At 40.6% G+C, this 22,646-nt stretch overlaps 2 protein-coding genes across 29 annotated transcripts; one reads left to right on the top strand and one right to left on the bottom strand.

Annotated features, from left to right (window-relative positions):
* Positions 1-697: 697 nt before the first annotated feature.
* Positions 698-20,837, top strand: LOC125544899. Of its 27 annotated transcripts, none has more exons than XR_007299808.1 (17): positions 704-1,038; positions 1,144-1,246; positions 1,801-1,877; positions 1,966-2,116; positions 2,197-2,411; positions 2,494-2,743; positions 2,811-2,909; positions 3,008-3,314; positions 3,399-3,594; positions 3,666-3,764; positions 3,839-4,170; positions 4,252-5,077; positions 6,917-7,038; positions 7,919-8,044; positions 15,247-15,388; positions 19,655-20,144; positions 20,542-20,837. XR_007299808.1 is itself a non-coding variant. In XM_048708687.1 (11 exons), exons 7-11 carry the CDS (start codon positions 3,109-3,111, stop codon positions 4,259-4,261), a joined length of 843 nt encoding a protein of 280 aa, XP_048564644.1. In that variant the 5' UTR covers positions 733-1,038; positions 1,144-1,877; positions 1,966-2,116; positions 2,197-2,411; positions 2,494-2,743; positions 2,811-2,909; positions 3,008-3,108; the 3' UTR covers positions 4,262-4,545. The 27 variants fall into 27 exon arrangements, 1 of the variants encoding a protein (XP_048564644.1); XR_007299807.1 differs by having other exon boundaries at positions 704-1,058; XR_007299788.1 differs by having other exon boundaries at positions 706-1,038; positions 1,144-1,877; positions 19,655-19,732; positions 19,924-20,144.
* On the bottom strand, positions 6,909-16,535 carry LOC125544898. 2 transcript variants are annotated; one of them, XM_048708686.1, is made up of 9 exons: positions 13,497-13,909; positions 13,133-13,420; positions 8,897-13,060; positions 8,666-8,818; positions 8,117-8,185; positions 7,771-8,035; positions 7,637-7,702; positions 7,386-7,451; positions 6,909-7,050 (listed from the first exon to the last, which is right to left on the bottom strand). In XM_048708686.1, the coding sequence occupies exons 3-9, from the start codon at positions 9,146-9,148 to the stop codon at positions 6,980-6,982; spliced, it is 942 nt and encodes a 313-aa protein (XP_048564643.1). In that variant the 5' UTR covers positions 9,149-13,060; positions 13,133-13,420; positions 13,497-13,909; the 3' UTR covers positions 6,909-6,979. The 2 variants fall into 2 exon arrangements, 1 of the variants encoding a protein (XP_048564643.1); XR_007299784.1 differs by lacking the exons at positions 6,909-7,050; positions 7,386-7,451; positions 7,637-7,702; ... (1 more) ...; positions 8,117-8,185; positions 8,666-8,818 and adding exons at positions 14,084-14,774; positions 14,873-15,137; positions 15,219-15,491; positions 15,652-16,535 and having other exon boundaries at positions 12,110-13,060; positions 13,497-13,954.
* Positions 20,838-22,646: the final 1,809 nt, after the last annotated feature.

Below are 22,646 nucleotides of genomic sequence, written 5' to 3'. Positions count from 1 at the left end.
GCACATACAAGGACTAGTTCAAAATATACACACCCAAGTCTTATAATAATAGATCCAGAGGTATTGCTGAGGACACAACTTAACAAGCCCAAAACACACACGAAATAAGAGACAAGGCTCAGCCGGGGCCAAGGCCGGAGCCGGAGCCGGAGAGCAACAGACGACTAATCAGGCTTGAGAGGAGGCGGCGACAGACGGACGGCCATCGAGCGGAGATCGGTGATGAAGGCGGAGATGGCGTCTCGGTCCCGAGAGCGGCTAAGCGGCCACCAGAGCTGCAAGTAACCAGACAGTTTGAAGAGGGCGTCAGTAGCACATCGAAGAGGGGAGCGCTGAATCACAAATTTATTGCAAATCGTCCAGAGCGTCCACGCGAGGGCCCCAATCTCAAGCCACCTAATGTGGCGAGAGGGCAGCGGGGAGGCCTGTAGTTCGGCGAAGAGGTCGGGGAAGTTGGAGTGACACCAATCCCCACCAACCGCCTCTCTAAAGCAGCTCCAAACGAACTGAGCAGACACGCAGAAGAAGAAAATATGGTTCGAGTCTTCGGGGGTATCATAAAGGGGGCGGAGGCCAGAGCCCGGGCCATCGCGCTTGCGAACCTCAACTCCCGACGAAAGCCGACCGCGGATCAATTGTCACATGAAGATCCAGATTTCCCATTTAGATGAAACTATTTGATGTGGACTGCTAATTAGAAGGACAGGGAAGCACGCAGATTACGTTCTTACCGGGCCGTCCCAAAGAACAAAACGACGCCTTGATGAATCGGGCATGATTAGCACTGAACGCAATATCGGTAGTGCTCACTGTTCATGGACGCCTGGACAAAAAAACATTCTCGGCTGCTATTGCTCCCCAAACTACCATCTCTTCACTCGCCGCTCTGTTCCAGTAAGAACCCTAGATCCATTCCCCTCTCCTCCTCATCCCCTTAATCGCGCCCCCACCCCAATCTCTCGTCCGGTGAGGTTCATCCAGGTAGGAGGGATCTGAAGCACGCCGTCTGCTCCTGCAACGCGCGGTCGTCACCGTCCGGTGAGGTTCCCAAATCCCTTGTAAGCCCCCCTATCTGGATTCTTCAACCTCTTCTTCGATTCCATCGCTCGCTCATAATATAGTCCATAAATTTTTGTCTTACAGCACACTCGATGGACCAAGATGATGAGCTGCACCACCCCGCGTGGACCTTGCCACCACTGACCCCGCTTGGCTGACCCCAACATCCAGGACCTCTCTTCAGAAAGTTTGCGCTCTTATCTCTACATTCAACGAATCCAAACACAGACTGGTTGTAGAAATTGGTTTTGGTGGCATGTTGCGTCTCCCGGCTATTCCTAGGCTTAATTTAAAATTTAGCACATGGATCATGAGCATGGTCGATGGTCCGAACAGATGCATCAAGCTATCTCATGATAGATCGATTAAATTCTGGCCAGAGGATATCCACAAAGTTTTTGGCATACCATGTGGCACAATTGGCATTCATAGTCCTGAATATCAACAAGCCGAAAGTTCAGTTCAGTTCTTTAGGTCTGTCTTTGGTTTGTCTGACAAAGGGAATCAAGTGTTAAAGAATGTTGAACTAGTTCTCATGAGAGAATTATCTGAGTCAACTGCCAGCAATTTAGAGATTGACTGTTTCAAAATGACTTTTGTGATATATTCCATGGGCCACATCCTCGCACCGTCGACTAAGCACGACGTGTTTGTAATTGATTACTGGGCTGCTATTGCGAACACAGATAAAATCGTGGACTTCAACTTTTGTGAGTTATGTATTTGCTGATTTACTGGCAGCTTGCTGGAAGGTGAAGCAAGACATTCAGAACAATAGGCCAGTTACTCACTTGACGGGATGCCATCTTTTTTTCCAGGTATTAACTAATATGAACCCATTACATTTCACTCGGATGTTCGTTTTTCTGAAACCAGTAATAATATATAAATTGAATGAAAATGCAGATATTTTATCTAGACAACCTAGACCTGGGCATGCTAAACCTCCCTCACAGTTCATATCCACGCATTTCCTGCTTTGATGAATCAAGGGTCAGGAAAATGATCATACAGTGCACCGGAATTGGCCCTGGCCCGACAGATTTCTGTACCCCAGGTATGCGTTGCTTCCGTTTACTAATCCATGCAATGGAATCAGACTAGGTACTCATGCATCTCTGTCCAATTTTTTTATAGATTCGTCACCACACCCAGATTTGCTACATGCGCGCGGTTTGGGACAGAAAGCCTGAAGCCAGCACATCGTCATCAAAGAAACCAATCAATCCTGCTAAAAATATACCTGCGATAACACTCCTCAACAACAGTCTCCTGGAACTTCTTCATATGTGTCACACATCCCTGCACCTGCTGCATTCGCCACCATCCTGAAAGATAACTACCCAGATTTGGTAAACCCTTTCGTTTGTTAAATCCCTAAGTAGAACCATTCCTTTTTCTTCCATCCGTTCCCTAACCCATTGTTTTATACAGGCGCATTCTGAGCTTGGCATACTCCTTAATCAGCCCAATGCAGTGTACTTCAAAGCGTACAATGCTTTGAAGCTTGCTGTTCATGAAGAGAATACTTGTTTTCTCCACAGCCTCTTGTCAATCCTTTCCAAAAGTTGCATATGTTGCTCCCTCCGTGGTTCAACCTGCATTGCACAAGAGCTCCAGCCATCTGAAGTCCCCCTTTTATCTAATTTGTGTCGGTAAACCAACCAGCAATCCAAGTCTGAAGGTTAGTATGCTAATGAAATATTGCAAGAAACATCTTTAATTTGTTAACAAATTCCATATTTTTCCAGGTGCCACATCTGCAGCACCAAAGGGGAAACCCTAGGCAGCCAGTTCATCCCACACTGTGAATGATTTTACTCCATTAGTCAAGAAAAGCAGGCTGAATTGTATGCCAATAATCATCGTTGCTTATCCGGTGCTAATCATTCATATCGCAATATATCTCCTACTTTAGTTAACTATCCACTTGTCTTGTCCATTACAGTTTACGACGTTGATGACGAGGTAACTCCGAAGCAGCCAAAATTACCAGCACAGCTCGACCCGTCCAAAAATTGGGCAGACAGCATAATAGGCGGCATCATCATGTTTAACGACGAGGCTGATCCCCCGGAAGATGCTGTCCTCTTTGCTCAGATATCACCATTCAAACCAACCCCCAGCAGTACCGTGCACACCTCTTATGCTGATTCACATTGGACCGATGGCAGATCACACATTGACCCACCACCTTCTGTTCTTGTCGACATTGACTCGTATATACGGAACACCCCATCAACCGACATTACCAGGTATTATCCCATCCATACAATATGCATGTACGTTTTCTTTATGCACAAAATTTGTTGTAAGAAACACATTTAATTTTGTCACAGCCCCTGGATCACACATCCTGATCCCCGGTACTGCTCTCTTACTGGTGATAGTATAGTTGAACAACTGTCTGGAACCAAGCTTCTTGATCATGAAGCATGCTGTCTCATATTCCGGTGTTTCAATCAGATTGATAATCAATTACTCTACCCTGGTTCTACACCCAAATGGCGTGTGTTCATCGAACCTGATTTCTCGGTACCTTTTACTCTGCACTGTTTGTTATGAATTAATCAGGTTCTTCTATTAATACTTGTATCTTTATACAGACGTCTGTACTGGCTGGAGACAATGTTTGGGACATGGTGTCTATTCAGAAACAATTTACCGCACCCAATATAATCAACAATATCCCGAACACTCGGCTAGTAAGTATATCAGCTTTTTCTCTCTCGTTGAAACTTTATAAGAACATCATGATTAACATGTTCAACCTTTTCAGTTCATCATCCCAGCTTACCTCCCTTCTGGTTGGACTGTCTACTGCTGGGACATGAAGCGGAAGATCATCCACATGTGTGATCCAATGGCTGATGCCTCTTCTTACACTGCTCAGAAAGCAAGCCACGTTATTATTGCTGACAAGCTTCATGACGCCCTCTTCACATGTTTGAATAAGTTTTTCAAATCATGGCATGTTGATTCAACTAACTGGAAGAAAAAAAATTCCAGTTTCTCTCTGCCACATTGTTTGCCCGCAACGAGAGCGGTGTCTGTATGCTTCACACGGCTCGTCACTTCAATGGCATTGGACTTGCTTGTAAGCCTGCCAATGTAAGCATCTATACTTCTTTTTGCACTTTATTTTCTGCAATACAAATACTCACTTCCCCCTTACTTATTTCGAATACTCAGGAAACACTAGCTCATCAGAAGAAACTTATGGCGGCCGAGTTACTGCAGTTACATGGGAACCTCGCCATCCTCCCAGCTCCACTGAAAGCAATCTTCCATGCCCAGCATAATGCATGATGGCCTGCCTTTCAGAGCGTCTACATGCTATTTATCTGTGACGTACGCCTGTATACTGCTTTCATCAACTGTGTAATGGATATTTGCATGTTACTTTTATCAACTGTGTAATGGATATTTGGATCTATTTGCCAGTTTGATCATGCCCTATCATAATATTCCAGGATTTATTCTTAACCTCATAAATATTCTGTTCATTATGTCAGTATGTTAACTTTGTTTCCTATGCATGGTCGAACTATTTTTCCATTTGCCATGGTTTTATTTTTTCCAACTACATGATGGAATATATATGAAATATTGTTGAATATTCCTAGGTTTCTCAGCCTGCCCCTCTTAGATAGCCTCACACCCTGCAATCGCCCAACACACCCACCCCCACACACCTACAACTACACAACCCTGGGATGGCCCACACCGCCACCTAAAAATTGCTTCAACAAACGCTAACACCACATCCTCGCCACACCGCTCATCCACTCAAAACCACCTGCCAGTACTTCTCCCACTCATTGAACATTTCCAGATCTCCCATTCCCCAACTCTCATCTCCTCCCAGATATAGATTTGTTTACATATCTACGATCCCCCCTGGCCAAACTAAACCTTCTGCTGAATCACAGGACAGCCGCCCTGACCTGCTGCCTTGTGACGAGCCGATGGGATGGAAGGTTGCTAACTCAGCCACCTCTGCTCTCCCGAGGCCAATGTGAGTTCCCTAATTAGCTCTGCATCTCCTCTGAAAACAGCTATTATTCGTGGATGCAATTCCTGTACATGAACTTAACCATCTATATTTTTCCCAGTTTCTTGCCTTCCGAATTATTCTACAGTCAGATCTATGAACAAATAACACTTATATTCGCTTGGGATTCTTGCATCATCACCTTTGCTTGCCCAATCACACAGCACCACCAACCCCACCCCACATGTATGATAACTATAGCATAGCATCCTAACCCCCACATCAGACGCAACATTTGTACCTCATTGGGGGTGGGAAACCGTACCCATGTCTACATGTTGGAATTTGGCCAAATCCCCTAGCTCATCAGTTCGATAAAGCCTGATACATATCCAGGCGCAAAATAATACACGCATATTAGTCTTATATGTAATACTTGTCACTCGGCTGCTTATTAAACTACTCTCCCGCTCCAACAATGCATCTAGGCGGCCGTCCTTTATTCCCTTCCATCCCCAGAACCATCTGCAGCAAAGTCTCCCTCAGCTGCTTTATCCCATCCTGCAGTTACCAACCTATCATTATTTCAATTTCTTGCACACCATTTTTTTCATACTTACAAAAAGATAGTATTGAAGGTCAAGAAAGTTTTTAAGAGACATGCTTTTGATATGCCCTTCACAAGACACTTTCCACTGAAGTACAACAAGTAGTGCACCATGTGGAATGAGGATTCTCCCCTGAAAAAAAGATATCAGCCGTCAATATCTTGAAATGTGCAGTATTAACAGGAAAGTCAATAAATCATCAAGTTTTCCTACATTGTGGCTGGGCCATGCAAATCTTCGTGACACTTATAAGTAAACTTCTCTGGAATAACTTCCCACCCCTTGCAGAATTCGCGTGCACACCTTGCTAATCCATTTAACAACTTTCTACATGTGTCACTGTGTTTTTCCAGCAGAGCTTCCTTACCAATGCATGAACTCTTTGGATCCAGAATATGCACAATGCATTCACTCATGTCAATACCATACATTGTCCAGAAATGTTCATTATCCCTTCTAGGCACCATTATCTAAAAACACCAGTCACATCATGCTTAGTTTTGTCAAAACCTAAGTAATAGTTCAAATTATTCTATTGATACATAGTTGTTATCATATACCACAATATCGTACAAATATACTAGACACAATATTCATACCATAGCGCACGCCTTCAGATCATAGCCCCAAACAGCACTTGTGAACATTTCTTTCACCTTTGAATTTGCAAGATAGTTCTTCTCATATAACACCAGATCCTACAAATTCAATCACCAGTCACAAGCCATGCTTACTATGACATGGGGTCTTATCAAATTTGATATAGCGCAACAATCAATATGCTTCAATTACTTACCGCCCAAAGAGGTAGCAAGATGTGCCTCCATCGGTTGCGTTGTGCAGATGTCTTCCATGTCATCTCAACAACCCACATCATCCTAATAACCACAGCTAATCCTCTGTACGATAGAGCACCCGGACCAGTATACTCTGCTATAAATTCAGTACCACTCATCTCCAGCAAATCTGGTTCTTTATGCATGAATCAAGTACTGCAAAACAAAACACTCACAATATTAGTCAATAAGCCAAAAGATATGTATAGTAAGATATATAACCCAACTAATTTATATGATTTCGAAAGCTTACTAATTTCTCAATCCAATGAACGACTCTAGCATGTTCTTGTATCCCAAGTTTGCCACCGAGTTCCTTATTTCCTTGTAGCACTGCCCTAATACAAATGGAGAGAGTGCAAAAACATTTTTCTTCTGCCATGTCCTCTCATATACTTTTTGATGTATCTTTTTTGTAGGCTGGAAAACAATCTCCTCCCCTCCAGTCATATCTGATGCTAGCCTTTTTTTGTCATCATTGCCTAGTCATTATTATGGCCTACAAATTCTCCTTCTTCGTACGTTGGGATGTTAAGATCTGGTATGTAAGCTCCTGCATTTGAATCACGTCTCTTTATTTACGCCAACAATAGCACATACACTGAACTTACCACATTTATCAATTGATTCAACAAAGATTTACCATGTATTTTTTGTGTTAAATATGCTTGTGCAAACACAGTCACTGGAACAAAAACCTCTTTCCTTTCACCCAACTCACCCTCCCCCCACTCTGAACTTCGTAATAATTTAAGAGGTCCGCTGCAATTTTCAGCTGAACCACCCTTGTTGACCCCTATTTATTCAAGATTTATTAAGTCTCACTTATCCATTTTATTATTTTGAATTGCATACAAATAATTTAGCTCTAATCATTACAGAACTTACCAACAATCTCGGTGCCATCAATCGCTTTCCCCTCCATTCTTGTATCCTTCACTGAAGTGGCACACTCTGTCCAACATAAAAGGACAATAACTACTTATCATTTTATTTAATTTCATAATCTCTTATCCAGATTACATTATATAGTTCGCTCTTGTTGATTCACACTTTTAAAACTGAATTTAGAATTCGCTACATATTATACAAGTTCATAATACAATGCATAATCAAAATTACTATATCACTTATCATACCTGTCACACTTGTATTTTTCGATGAACAAATCTCTCTCGTTATATTCATCTTTTCTTTCTTCAAGTCTGCCAAACAGTCATCACATTAGTTCCCTACTACACATTGTGGGAATCAGATATTTTCTTTCATTTACCTTGAATTGAATTTTTTCCACATGCTAGCAGATATCTAATGTTGTTGCTCTTCGTTTCATTCCTGATCGACATGATGTAGTCAAATAGCTTTCTGATATCTTCAACCACTGTTGTCTTCTCATTCAGCAAGTATCTTTCCTTAATTAGGTCAATATCTCTTGATTGAGCCCCTGATGCTGCTTCGAGCATAGCGTGTAAATCCATGCTACAACCAGTCCCCTCCACCGCCATCCTTTCAACATGTGAAGTGAACCATGGGATCGCCTGACAAAAGTGAGACTAACTAAATCAGATAATTCGTGCACAATAGTTACAACATGGTTGTACTTTTTTTATATCAGTCACCTTTCTTGTCAATGCCTTAATGCTATCCTCCCCTTCATCATCATCGAAGTCACGATCTTTTATCTTTGGCTGGATCACAAAATAGTTTACATTTTAGCCACACAGGATAATTATTTTTTCGTGTCTCTGCGCACACCGTATGTTTGAATCATACTTATTTAAATGAGCTATTCCTCATGAAATATTTATTTACCACACAAATAAAGTTTAATAACCAGGGCACATGTCTCAAACTATACAAAATAAATCCCACTTGTACTCGTTCAACATTAAGCATGGATCTCATCGCATAATTATCTGATATGTAAACTATAATACCAAGTAAAAAAATTAAAGCCATACAGTCAGATGTTAATTAGCTCCGTACTGACTTTCATTATTACAAATTATTACAGTATCATTTTCATTTCAGCTCCCTTTTAGGTTTCATTATCACATCATTAATTCTGTTTGTCTTCACCCAAACCAAGGTTTATCTACACCCAAGGGATTTTCACACCGTTAGCCTTCATTCATTAACATTTTATAATAACAATCTTACACATTTACCTTAAGCACTCCATATGTCGTTACACCATCAACCTTGGAACAATTATAATGCACAAGTGCTTCCAGCAAGCTAGCATTGTAGTATTTGATACGCGGCTCAACTTTTTGATCCAGCTTTATGAATCCTATTTCAATCGAATCAAAGAAAACAACCTGCATTTACAAAGAAAAGATTCATACACATGTCGTAACTACTGATTTTTTTCATAGTTTATTAATTTAGATTCTTACCATTAACACTAACGGGCATCCATATACCCAAGCTGTTTTCAAATTTAGTCTGCCTCTGTTTTTTGTGGCACCCACTAAAATTTCTTCCAGAGTGTACTTGCCCCAGTTTAAATCTATTAAATCAGCATGCTCCAGAACCATCTGACAAGCCGAATGAGTAGCTTGTTTTGGGTGATCCCTCGGACCTACAAATGACGAAACGTACAGCATTGCAAATGCCCTTTGGAACCTTATTGTTTCATCTGCATCCATTCCTGATGCATGCTCCTTAACCAAGATTTTGCCAAGTTCATCAAACTTTATTGGCACAAATGATTCTTGTAGTTTCAGAAGCCTCCTAACTGACTTTATATCATCTATCTCAGTTGGTCACGAGCAAACTTCTATTTCATTTGAACCACCATTCCTGGTCCCAAGTACTCTACAGCAGACATCTTCGTTCAATGTACCTTCCAGTTGTGTCCAACGATAAAACTGATTTCTTAGGGATGACACTCATCAACAGCTGCATGGACTGCTCCTTATGTTTGTTTGCGAACATATCGATGTCAAGCACACCGCTGAGCCCTATAGACCTGACTGCTACCTTCTTATCCTCCCCCAACCATGCATAGCAACTTTCAAATCTTTAGGAGAGTAGCAGGTCTGAACTGTCCAGTTCGGGAGCACCCCCAGATCTTCATACATTGTTGGAGGAGAACTGACATCAACATCTCTGCTAGAACATCCTATTTTCCATTCAAAGAGCAACATATGTGTCTGCTTTTTCTGGCCACAATTGCCCCTCACTGGTGGCATCTGCAATAAAGTTCATGCTCAGTACAGTACAAACCATTTTCAGTTACTGTTCTGCTGCCATCAAATCATCAACCCCCTCTAGGGGAATACAGTACAAACCAAAAAAAGCAATTTCCCGTTATTAATGCAATGCCTCCCTCCCAACCCTAACAACTGTGACAAGAACAACAGATCTGGACCTACCTGCACCCCACGTGCATATACACCCAGGAACTTTGTACTCAAGAACACTAGCACATTCAAGTTGCAGCACCTAGACCGAACCCACCAGTAGATCCACGAACCAAAATATTTTAAAAACCATCAAGAAGAAAAACAAGTTCATGATCCTTAAGAAACACTAGGTCTATACCAGACAAACCAAGCACTATCCAAGTATGCATCTTCCCAAGAAATATCTATGTATAAAAGCAAATCCAAATAGAAACTCAACCACACAGACTATGGGACTCCAGGATTAGTGGATATTACCTCCCAGTCGTCTTCTTCATCGATAGCATCAACTCCCTCTTCTCCTCCCCTTGCTCTGGTTCACTGCGTCTCTCGTCGGATAGGAAGTAGAGGATAGCCAAGCATATGAAAGGAAATGTAGTTACTGCCTCTCAGCTACCAACTAGTCCCACCCTTTGTATTAATGTGCACATGCTACACATCTCATTTGCCCCAAGTAAAATGTTTTCTATTCGTACATGTCAACTCACAATAACTATTAGGCATCTTTACCTCTGATACAGCTATCGTTTTAGCCACCGCACAGTATGTATCAACACGTCTCCACCCCGGTGCACGCCAATAAGTTCATTGGCGCATTTACACTTGTAACTACAGCTCGTGTGTTTGCCCACCTGTAGTGAAGCTCATCCTGCCTGCACGCATTACCATTCTCAGTAAAAAAAGCTACCAGCACTTTTACACCCCCTCTTAAATGCATGCTTATTAGAACAAACCGCATTACGACATTAATATAGGCCCAAAAAATTTACTGCTGTCCATCGACTACCATCCACCAACCAGCCCATTACCACCAGTAACAAAATTAAAAGCAAAATGCATGCTTATTAGAACAAACCGCATTACGACATTAATATAGGCCCAAAAAATTTACTGCTGTCCATCGACCACCATCCACCAACCAGCCCATTACCACCAGTAACAAAATTAAAAGCAAAGCAGCACCATCATATTGAAATTACCAGATTAATACATACTAGTCCACAGAAATAAAGGACAGACACATCAAACTCCTACTACCACATTGTGTGGGGGTAAAAACATTCATTTAGTCTTAATCTTCTCGCTCCAGATGTTGTCAACTTCATCTTCGCTTTCACACGAACCAATAGCAACCATCCCTCCAGTAGGACTTCCAGATACTGCATCGTCTTCATTTGTGCAGGGCTCGTAATCAGGTTTCTTAATGACAACCTGACCACAAATACCAACCTCACCCCACCCTTTGTTGCATCCAACCTTAAAAAAAATCCATCATTAAGAATCTGTTTTCATAAATGAATGCGCAGTGCATGTTACAAAATTTCGAACTTACCACCAGTACTATCTTTTTGCCTCTAGCAACTTCCTTCCTACCAACCTTCCCCAATTTCACAACCTGTATTTTATCAGCGAGGCCGTCAAAACACACATATCTGAAACTGCATTCAATTTATTAACTCACTAATATTTGCTACCTGCTCAACTTCGGATCCACAGGATGCATCTCCATTCTGGATAACAGCCTTCGCTGCCCCTCCTTCAGCACTTACAGCTGCCTAAAATCCAATTATTATTACAAATAACTAACTAACGGAAAACTTACTTCTACAAATGGAATATATATTTAACTAACCAAATAGCTCCTTGGACGTTTCTTCTTTGCATCCATCAGCATCTCCATCTTTTCTCTCAAGGTTTCTATCTTCTCTATCTCGCTCAATAAGGTGATGAACTCCTTTACTACCGGTGTGGAGTACCGAACTTTGCTCACCACTCTGCTTCTCCTTTTATGTTCACCAATGTACAACCGTCTCTCACAGTGGATTCAAAATTCAAAAGGAACCATTCAATACTCACTTCCCACCCACCGGACAGTGTGCGCACATTGTTTTCCCACTGCCAACACATACTCCAGACTAACTTTTTTTATATCAACCATTGAATCAATTCAAAAAAACTCTTCTTATTCTTTTCAAAAATAAGTGATCACGTTTGGAATATATATTTATTATTAATTCAGAAAGAAGATTTCTCCAATGTTGTCTTCTAATCTATCTCGGATTTCCGGTCAAAGGTAGTAAGTTATGCAAATGCTTTGTGACTTATCCTCAAACCAACCAGATTATAATGCCCAAACACATGATTTTAACATTTTCTCCACATGATTAATAACAAAAACTCTGAACCGAGCCTCACCACAAATTCAAATAAAGAGACTTCAAGCACTTCAATCACATCTCCAAGATTGTAGCAAATATAGTTTAGGGTACAACAATTAATACATAAGTTTGCTCCATCACAAATTCAAGTAAAAATTCAAAAACATCTTCAAGCACATCCTACAGACGGACCCCCTTCTAATGTAGAGTACAGTACTTTGGAACAATTGTTCCTGCGATGGCCGGCTACGCCACAATTTGTGCATGTTGGTATCTTCCTTGGCTTCTGTGGTTCGTTGCCCCTTTGAGGGCATGTTGTTCTTTTGTGCCCTTTTCCACGGCAGATGGTACAAAACCTCGACCGCTTGTCTGTTATTTCATAATTTGGCTTGTCTCTCGCTGTTGTGGGATGTCCTTTCATCCTCGGTTTCTTCTTAGGCGGTAATAGTGACACATCGCTATCTGTATCCATGCATCTAGAAGTCACTGCAATATTTGAATCGGCGGTGCTACTGTCCTCACACTGCACTGTAGATTACCAACCACCGAGCACCCCTCACCCCATTTGACCATCTTTGTCTTGTTTTTTTTTCCATTCACGGTTCCCAGCACTAGACCCAGCATCATCATCCACATTTTGTTTCTGAGTCCCCTTCCCACCAACTGATTTTCCTATAGATGAAGATTTCGCAGACTTCTTTTTCTCAATTAGACTCATTCCATCTTTTAGATTACTAAGGGGTAGTGCACCGGCCTTCAGTTCTGCTAGACCGCTCATTACAAACTCGAAAGCCTCAGCATTGCTATCGCCCATCATAACCAACTCAAGGGCGGAGATGTACATTGCATTGTGCCTGAAAGTTGTGGAATAAGGCAGCCCTACATCTTTTTGATAATGCTTAAGATGTTCCGGCAAAATATCTCGTGCATCTATGGTCCACCTTTTCATTATGTGTTTCCTTGGTATCTCATTCAATCCCAAAACTATCATCACCTATCTCATATGATGATTTGTGTTAGAACTTAGCAAGTAAAAGCAAGCAACCAGACAAAAAATTACACACACCTTCAATGCATGGCAGCAAATCATCCCCATATGCTCGAAGAGTCCACATTCACATGAGAACAAATCTTTGAATTCTGAAACAACAACCTTGTATCTGCTCTTGTACCATTTCTCCCTCGATTCAGACTTTACATGTGTATCCAGGTACTCCCTCCTTGGTACTAATTCTTCGATGCAATAAGAACCAGAGTAATAAAGGCTTTTGCCAAATAACTCAAACATGGCCCTGTTATACACTGTACTTGCATGGCGTTCAATTGGTATGTTGACCTTAAGGACAACTCCAGCCTGTATACCAAATACGAAACATAATTCACACATGCTAAAAACAGTAGAGTATATGTACATTATGTTCTACTCTTACCAGTTTTGTCCTCTTCTCTTGGAACCCTTCTTCCCGTTCTCTATCAAACTGTAGTTTGGCATATTGCCTCACAAATAAATTCATTGGGCATGCCGGAGGTACATAATTCTTCAGCATGTGATTGGCGCTCTCACTCCTCTATGTACTAGTCATTTTGACACAAAATTTCCCAGCAAAAAACGACTTTGCCCACTTGCGCCTAACCTCATATATTTGAATGAGGAAGGCATTAGTCTGCAAACTGTATTTCTTCATGAGATCGATCCAACCATTCTCAAACTCTTCAACTGTCAGCATGTCATTCACCAATCTATGGAATTCTGCTCTGAAGTCACTTTTCTTAGTATAATGATATCCCAAACTCTCTTTAGCTTTCCGAAGAACGTGCCACTTGCACCAACGGTATGTTGTTCCTGGTCAAACATTCTCAATTGCAATCTCCATCGCTCGGGCTTGGTCTGTTAATCAATTTTTTGAAGAATTTATCAATACAGGGTTAACAGGTATGCAAACCAGTAATCGAACAAAGCATACGATTTTTTCCAGTCCAACATGAACATTTGTATTAAAAATAGATAATTTGTTACCTGTTAGAATTGTGACCGGAACTTTCCCACCCATCATCTTCACAAACTCACTGAATACCCATTCGAAACTTTCGGACTGCTCGCCCCTCATTAGCACACCAGCAAAAATAGTACTCTGGAAATGATTGTTAACACCAACAAACAGACCGAAGGGCATGTCGTAAAGATTTGTCTTGTAAGTAGTGTCAAATGTTACCACATCTCCGAAATAGTGGTATTGCAATTTGCTTCTACCATTAGACCAAAGCAATGTCCTAATCCGGCTTTCATCATCCACTTGAACAGTGTAAGAGAAATCACCATCTTTCTCTTTCATCTCCAAAAATAACTCAATTGTTTTATGCACATCATCATCAGCCTGTTCTCTACTTATTTTACCGCACAACATACGTAAGCACCTCTTAGTGAATGGAACATTCTCAATCCTCCCAAAATAGGTGCCTATGATGCTGTAAACCTTGCTAAGATTGACATTATTCTGCCTAAGCTGAGCAACCAACTCTCTAGTGTACTTGTCTATGTGCCTATGCGACGGGAAGTGAAGTTTTGAAGCACACATATCAAGCAGTACATGATTGTGATTTGGCCTGTTCTCAGATATATACCATCCTCCGTCGTCAGTTCTTAACAGTCTGACCATCGCCCGACATTTTGTCCTGCACGAGCTGCTGTTCTCCTTACTGGGTTTCCCCTGTTTCAAATGGAAACCATTCTGTAATTTTTTACCCGCTAAATGGAGTAGTCAAGTACAACTACATATAACATGCAAACAATTGAGATCTTACTTACCGAGCAGCAGCAAACAAACTCCTGCATACACCTGGCTCCCTTAACATTATTTCTGCTTTTGTCGTAACGTATACCGAATCCTGTTTCCCAAGAGTAGAGATTATAAAAATCGTACGCTTCTGTCAATGAATCATAATTCAAGCCTATTGTTGGGGTAATGACCGATGAGGTTTTCCTTTCCGCAAAACCTCTAATCGCTGTTTCCAGAGCTGTGACCCTCTCTGGCTGTATAGTCCTCTCGTCAGGCATTGCTCCTCCGCGATGCCTGCAACATACTAGGAACATCACTCCTTTTTACTATTGTAGTGTATGCATACATAAACATTACAACTCTAATCAAAATTACCTTCTAACCCATGTTGTATCATTTTCAGGAAGATGTTCTATCTCAGCGACATCTGAATTTTGAACTAATCGTTCATCACCAAATGATGGTTCGGCTGCCTCAATCAACCCACTGATAAGCCGGAGTCCAGCAGGCTCATCTTCTCCTATCTCATACGCCAAGTCGCCATGGTAAGATGTTCCAGCAGCATAGTTTGTGAGCAGGTTGCCTGACCCTGAATTTAGGTCTGTTTCACTCCCTTCAATAACTGTTTCTAGAGCACTCAGGTCATCCCTGTAGAACAACTCCCCATTATTAGCGCTCTCCAATAGAGCTAGGAACCTAAATCAGTAAATTTATTCAAATCCAGCAGCACCATGTAATCGACCAACGAAACTTCCAGAAAGCATTTCTCCCTCCACACGAAAAATGTTAGGCAAGTAGGAAGGCTAACCTTTCTTGCCCATGTCGTGGAACTTCCATCCGTGCCTCAGCCGTCTCCATGGCGGCGCAATTCGCTCCGGAGCTCAGATCTAAGTGGAAACCCTATCCCTATCCTCCTCCCAACGGGAACTGCTCAATAATTTATCTGCTTGCACAGCCGAGCTCATCAATGCCACCCTTCACACCTACCACTTTTATATTAAAAACCACCCCTCCACCAGCCCACACATACGTAGGCCCGTTTGCTTCCCACATGGCCCATATCTATATTACCAAAAAAAATTATAATGCTACGCCTTGGTCTGAGTAACAAAATTTAACCAAATTTGTACTTCATAGAAAATTTAATTATAAAGCACCAATCATGTAATGAAACTATACTTATTTGTAACAAACGAGTTCATAAATGGCACCGGAAAGCACTTAATATCGTTAACTTACTCCCTTATTAACGAACCGCATTTAATTATGTTTTCCATATGTCATCCGCTTGTATTATACTTTTTGTTTGTTATAATAATCACTTACAAGTGACTATATGGATCAACGAGCATGAATTACCCAAAAAATATAAAATTTAACATTTTTTACAAATATGTATATTCGGACAATTATAGATCACATTTTACAATTAAAAAAAGAACATGTTGGGTGCAGGAACAAAAATAAGGAATCTAATCAAGCTATTAATTCTGGCTAGTCAGGCCCATTTGTAACTAAATTTGTAATGATCCAACCAACTACAACCATAACTTCCACTATAACGTGGACAAATTATGATTATGTACAACCTTACTATAACATCCCTTACCCACTTTCTTCCTATAATACATATGTCTAACGCCGCTTTCCATGCCTACTTAATTGCTTATATCCCAAATTTCTAAATCCGTTTTGAACGAATACTCCACATCATGTTTGCTCTGCCTTCCAACTTTGTGTTCATCACACGAGCGGTTTACTCCCTTCCGCCCTTTTGAACTACACATTGAAGCACTAATTTATACTGGCAAACAGGGGACATATCCCGCGGAAACCCATCGTATAGCCGAAGCCAGCAAACAACTTCTGAGCTCCTCAAAGTGCAAAACTAACTTCAAGTTTTGCATAACAAATCTTACCATGGATACCTATCTCACCTTATACACATGATGAAACCAAACTTCCTACTATGTCCAATTTTTTACATATGACAAGGGCTAATATCTATTTATAGATAGGTTGTTACCTACAATACTGGTTTTTCCTGCACGCAATGTCAAGAATAGTTCTCACTATTCAAGGCACCAAGTACATCTTATAATCTTGTGTGACGCCATGTTATTATGTAATGATGATAACCCAGTAATATGAATCATCAACATGACAAAAGAAGAAATCTTCTTAAGATTGGTAGATAAAAAAACAAACGGTTTCCTCTTAAGTACATCTAGAATGAACAACTACGGACGACATGTTTTCTATGGAATATCCAAGGAAATAGCATACTTAAAAAGTAGGAAATAGCATACTTAAAATGTAGGAAATTACTAATATTAGTTCTCATAACATCCACAATCCACGATATATATTACAGAAACCACATAATCCTTGCATCATTCGATTTATTCATTCCCTCTTCATTGGACTAAGTATGCATTTTGGCGGAACACCAATGTTGCCCTCCATTGTCAGCACCATGTGGACGATGTATACCCGTATCTTCTTCAACCCTTCCCGTTATTGTTTCACATAAATATTAAATAATTTACTTACCCAACAAAATAAATTTATCTACGGCATACCTAAGTACATCCACGTGCAAGCCCAGATCCCTGGTAATTCATCATGCAGTGCAACACGTAGAATGCACTGTCGAAACTGTAACAAGATACCTGTCAGAGTAATAAACCGATTTCTGCCAAAAAAGTATACAACGACCAACCCCTCTACTACCTGTTGCTATTCTTATCAAGGAAGCTGTGATAGATGAATTTGAATGATTCAACATTTATATTCCATCCTTCAAAGAACCTATAAACACATCTAGACAGCCCCTCAATCAGGCCATAGCACTTCTTCCTGTGTTTTTTCTCCAAGGCCCATAATGCACCGTTTCCTCTTTTTGGGTCAAAAACATGAACTCTGCATGTTTCCATGTCGATGGCGTATACGCTCCAGAAATCATCCATGTCCCGATGCGGAACAAAAATCTGCAAAGTATTGCATTTTTAAATTACAAAACAAACTCTCTGTTGCTTGCAATTTGTAAACCACTACCTTTCATTACTTACCACTCTGCAGCATTCTACATCATACCCCAAATTCTTGTATGTAAACATCATTCTAACCATCTCATCCAGTAGGTACGGCTCACCATTTAACACCTTTTCCTGCATGTACATTAATATACCAGTTACCCAACGCATATATATCCATATACTATTTATTAGATTAGTTCTATAAAAGACTTACAACCCATATGGGGTGCAAGATGTGCCTCCACCTTCCATGGTACAATCCTCGTATCCATGATCTCTCTACCCCCGCCATCATTCTGGTCACTATTTCAAACCCATCGCTTTTCAAGCTTCCATAACGGTGGAATTGAGAAATTACTTGCTCTCCTGTTAGCGATATGAGCCTAGGCACGTCGTGTATAATCCTGGGCCTGAAATCGCAACAACATTTTTATTACAAGTACTATCTATTTATGAATATAATGTTCTGTATTCACTAGACTTACGATTTCAATGTCTTCTTGAAACACAGTATCATGTTTTTGTATCCTTTTTCGATTGTCTCATTGCATATAGTAGGATACATAGATCGAAACTTGAAAGGACATGAAGCTCTTATTATTGGTAATGCAACCTTCTTCAAGTTGCTTTCTAGATGGATCTTTTTCCGTCTTAACTCTTCAACAGCATGATCTAGTTCAACATTAGGATTGTGCTTCACCAGCATACCCTCATTGCAAAAAACTCCAACACCCGTTTGATAATCGTTCCTTTCAACAGTTTTTGAACTTCCTATAAATGGCATGTTCAGGTCCGGTACTTTTGGCCCTGTGAATGTTTTTAATTTTTTTCAGGATTGATCAAATGCAACTTACAATGTATAGCATCTGTACATACCTGCATCCGCCACAGCTATTAAATCTGGACTAGATTTCCTCTTCGAAGCCCTGGCAAAGTTATCACGAACACCTAGTTCAACAAAAACATTTTAGCACATTTTTTTACCATTATTGCTGTTTACTTTCGAAAGAAACTTCATATATACTCACTAGCCAATACTTGGTCCAGACTAGAAACCGTTTCGTCTAACAGTAAACCTCCCTCAACCTCGTGTTTTTGAACAAAACGCAGCACCTTGGCTGTTGCGATAGTAAGCATAAACTTCTCCACCGATCTATGTGTTTGCATAAGTTTAATCTTCCTATCTTCAGTCAGCCCGGTGTCACTTGTTAGGTCTTCATGTAACTTCATTGATCTTTCTATCCTGCCTTCAGCCTGCTGCGCTAGTTCTTCAAATATCCAGTTCTACCCTGTAAAAGTAATTTCTAGATATTCAATATTACATACTAGACCAATCGCTAAGAGATACAGGTTGTCGTTCACAGTTACCTTGACGGAAGAATCTTTCATTTCCTCAGCCGCAACATTAATACTAAACTTGCTTGAACCTTTCACCTGACATAATCATTTATGCGAGCGGTCTGGTCATGTTTTTCTTACGTATATAAGCGCTATGTGATAAAATGTATAAAAACATAAGTGCTACAATTTTTACCTTCATTAGGACAAAGGATATACGCCCCCTCTACTTTGCAGTTTGCCTTCACCAGAGCATGTAGTATCATTCTATTGTAGTGCTTGATCCTTGGGGAAACTTTCTTATCGAGTTGAATGAAACCAGTGTCCACCGAGTCGAAATACAGAATCTGTTTCAAGATTATTTTGACACTTTTGTAAATAATTATAATATTGGAATCATTATATTAACTGTTTCTATCACCTCAAGTATTGCAGGGCATCCCATGAACAATATTGTTGAGCAGTGGATTATCCCTCATCTATTGCGTATTTCCCCCAGTTTACATCTGTCAGGTCAGCATGCATTATCACCATCATATAAGAACTACGGTTCAGACATACCTTCTTCCCTCCAGGACCAAGTGCAATTGATACATAAAGCATTGCAAATGCTCTCTGAGTTCTCGCAGCAGCATCACAATTTGATTTCAACTTCTTATCTCCCAATAGAAGCGTGACAAGTTCTGAAACTGATATTTCTTCAGATAATCCAGGGAGTTTAAGTATGCTCCGCACAACCTTTATTTCCCCATCCATCACCACACCTTCACTAACTGGAATTGTGGACGAGCCACCAATCCTGTTGCCTGTTATGTTAGCAGCCGCACTTTCTGTAAATATGAACTATGTCACAATCAGTCGGCCCTATTCTCAGTGCTCTGTCATCAGGCATGACATTCAACATCAACGAAGCTGAATGATTTAGGTCAGTATGAATCATCTTGTTAATCCATTCCACTCCTCCCAGTCCTATCCTCCTGATTAAACACTGCTGCTCTTCTGAAAGTTCATAATACAGCTTTTGCAAATCAGACGGTCCAAAAGGGTACTGTTCCTCACCTACCCCCACACTCCCAAACGATACTGTTTTAGTGATCCCCCCATCTATCTGCCATGAATCCTTAACAAGATCTACGGGGCTTATACTACTGAATCCATCGGCACTCACAAAAAAAGATTTGTCTCGTTCCTGTCCTGCTTTAGACGACTTTGCCACATCTAGTACATCCTGATAGTTTATTTGATGCAGTTAGCAAAGAAAACTGTTTTTCTACTACTCCATACAACAGCTAATACATAGATTGATTTTCCTTACCTTACAGGCAGCCAGATCCGCCATTGCAGCCACCACCTTCAACTGTCTTCTTCCACCTGCAGCTAGACAGCTTGTGGTGTTTACTTGACCTATGGGTGGACGACTGTGCTGCGTTTATGGAATGGAATGCCTTTGTGCTATAGCTCTCCCTGGCACAGTGCCACCGACAGTTCAATTGTAGGTTGGCCACCCAACTCCCCGAAATAACCGCGCTCCTCTTTCTTTTCCTGCGAGTCTGCGACATAACTAAATTCACGGTTATTATCTGAGCTTCAGGCTTTTTTGATTAAAATGCATTTATCCTGTGTTATTGTACGTTCTTATTAACTTATTTTTACGCGGGTCAGTTGCTGTTACTTTTTCTTTTTTACCTTCATTAGCATTCGTCATAACAATCATTTAAGCCTCTAAAATGATCATAATAAAATCACTTGCTACCAAAAAAGAAACACATCCCCCGACCCTTAAGTGAGTGATTACATGTCTTTTTTGAGTTGCTTCATACTTTCAAAAACTGTTTTTAAATTTCATTCATACAATTGCTTTATATAATGACATTTCGCGTACCAAACATTTTATATGATAAACGAAAATCCATAACCAGTCCCCCCGAATGGAGTAAGATGTTTAAAAAAAATCTGTGATATGTACGTAACCTGACACACACATTGGGCGTGCAAAAGGTGAAGTGTGTGCAAGAAGGATAGCATTGATATCTCAAGCAGTGTAAACCGCGTCAAAGCATTGTTCTGGATCATGTACAGTTCTGTTCCTAGCCCAGTACAGCACTGTTCTTTCGATGTATAAGCCGCCCCACACCTGCAAATGATCAACGTATAGGCAGAAATGTTACTTTAGCTACACATCACGATGCAGTTTCCTACGCCAATGATTCCGGGGACATATGTCCCCATAGACCAAAAGTTCCCTTCCCAGATACAAGTCTATTGTTCTATAGCTAACTAGATTGGCTTAATATCCCAACACCCACATCCCTTGAGAAAAACAAAAGTGCCAAACTAAAAATATGAACAATTGACAATGCTTCCATTTCCAGTGCTCCACTATAATATCAGTGGATACCTGGGACATGGCACATCTATAAAATGTTCAACGAAGAAAACACCTTTCGAGCAGTAGCCTATAAATAGCACTTTACCCATCATTATTCCAACAATACCTGGTCCTAATTAAAACAGATCGACCAGCAGACTTCACACTTGACTAGTCAGCGCCTTCCACGCTTCGGTAAAAAGAACAGACAAGACAGGTATCAAAAAAGGAGCTATCAAATCTTAGCAGATCACTATGCCAAGCAGAAACTACACACCGACATGGTGAGACCTTAGCTAAAACTCAAACTGGGAAAGGAGGAACATTTTCAGCTACAAAGACCCACTATAAAACTATAGGGATAAGGTATCTTGAGAAAGTAGCATGTAAAAAAATTAACTCGCGTCGTAACATATTACAAATATATGGTACCATGTAGATGCATTATGTAACACATTACTATTCCTACGTATTTAGAAATTTTATGGTTGCCTTGATACCATGCAGCTAATTTGTGCTTCGCACTACTATGTGATCCCAGAATGATACTGTCCTATGGCTAAATGGAAATATGATACTATAGCAATTTTGAAATCAAGACTTTATATAGGAACGACCTTGTCTTACCTTGTCAATATTAGGATATCCCTTCTCTCGTGTTACTATCTCTATGATTATCATACCAAGACTATAAATATCAAACTTGTATGTGATCTATCCGCCATAGAATTCACGTACCATATATCCCCGACACGAATATTTATGTAGCCAAATTCATAAGAAAAAGGGACCAATATGCATTCACACATAACAAAAGAGAGTTTCCAAGGTTGATAGCAAGCTTACAAAGTTCCGGCCAATTTTGAAGTAAAATTTGGCTCTGATTTCCATTGAAGCATCTCGAGAGACCAAAATCACCAACTTTCAGCATCATATTATCATCTAGCAAAATTGCAGGTTTAAGATCTAGGTGAACGGTGTGCTTTTGGTGAAGATAATATAAACCGACACAAACTCCATAGATACACTACTAGGAAAATGCTTACCAGTAGCGCTGGT

Source organism: Triticum urartu, chromosome 3 (genome assembly GCF_003073215.2).
Source record: "Triticum urartu cultivar G1812 chromosome 3, Tu2.1, whole genome shotgun sequence".
NCBI lineage: Eukaryota > Viridiplantae > Streptophyta > Magnoliopsida > Poales > Poaceae > Triticum > Triticum urartu.
Note: the sequence above shows the minus strand (reverse complement) of the source record. Positions and strands in the feature narration are given on the sequence as shown.

Coding starts and splice junctions, on each gene's coding strand:
- LOC125544899 (XM_048708687.1), top strand. CDS start 3,109: ATGTTTAACGACGAGGCTGATCCCCCGGAAGATGCTGTCCTCTTTGCT. Junction 3,595..3,665: donor TCATCGAACCTGATTTCTCG/GTACCTTTTACT, acceptor ATCTTTATACAG/ACGTCTGTACTGGCTGGAGA. Junction 3,765..3,838: donor ATATCCCGAACACTCGGCTA/GTAAGTATATCA, acceptor CAACCTTTTCAG/TTCATCATCCCAGCTTACCT.
- LOC125544898 (XM_048708686.1), bottom strand. CDS start 9,148: ATGGATGCAGATGAAACAATAAGGTTCCAAAGGGCATTTGCAATGCTG. Junction 8,186..8,665: donor CGACATATGGAGTGCTTAAG/GTAAATGTGTAA, acceptor TTTGTGATCCAG/CCAAAGATAAAAGATCGTGA. Junction 7,452..7,636: donor GAAAAATACAAGTGTGACAG/GTATGATAAGTG, acceptor TATGTTGGACAG/AGTGTGCCACTTCAGTGAAG.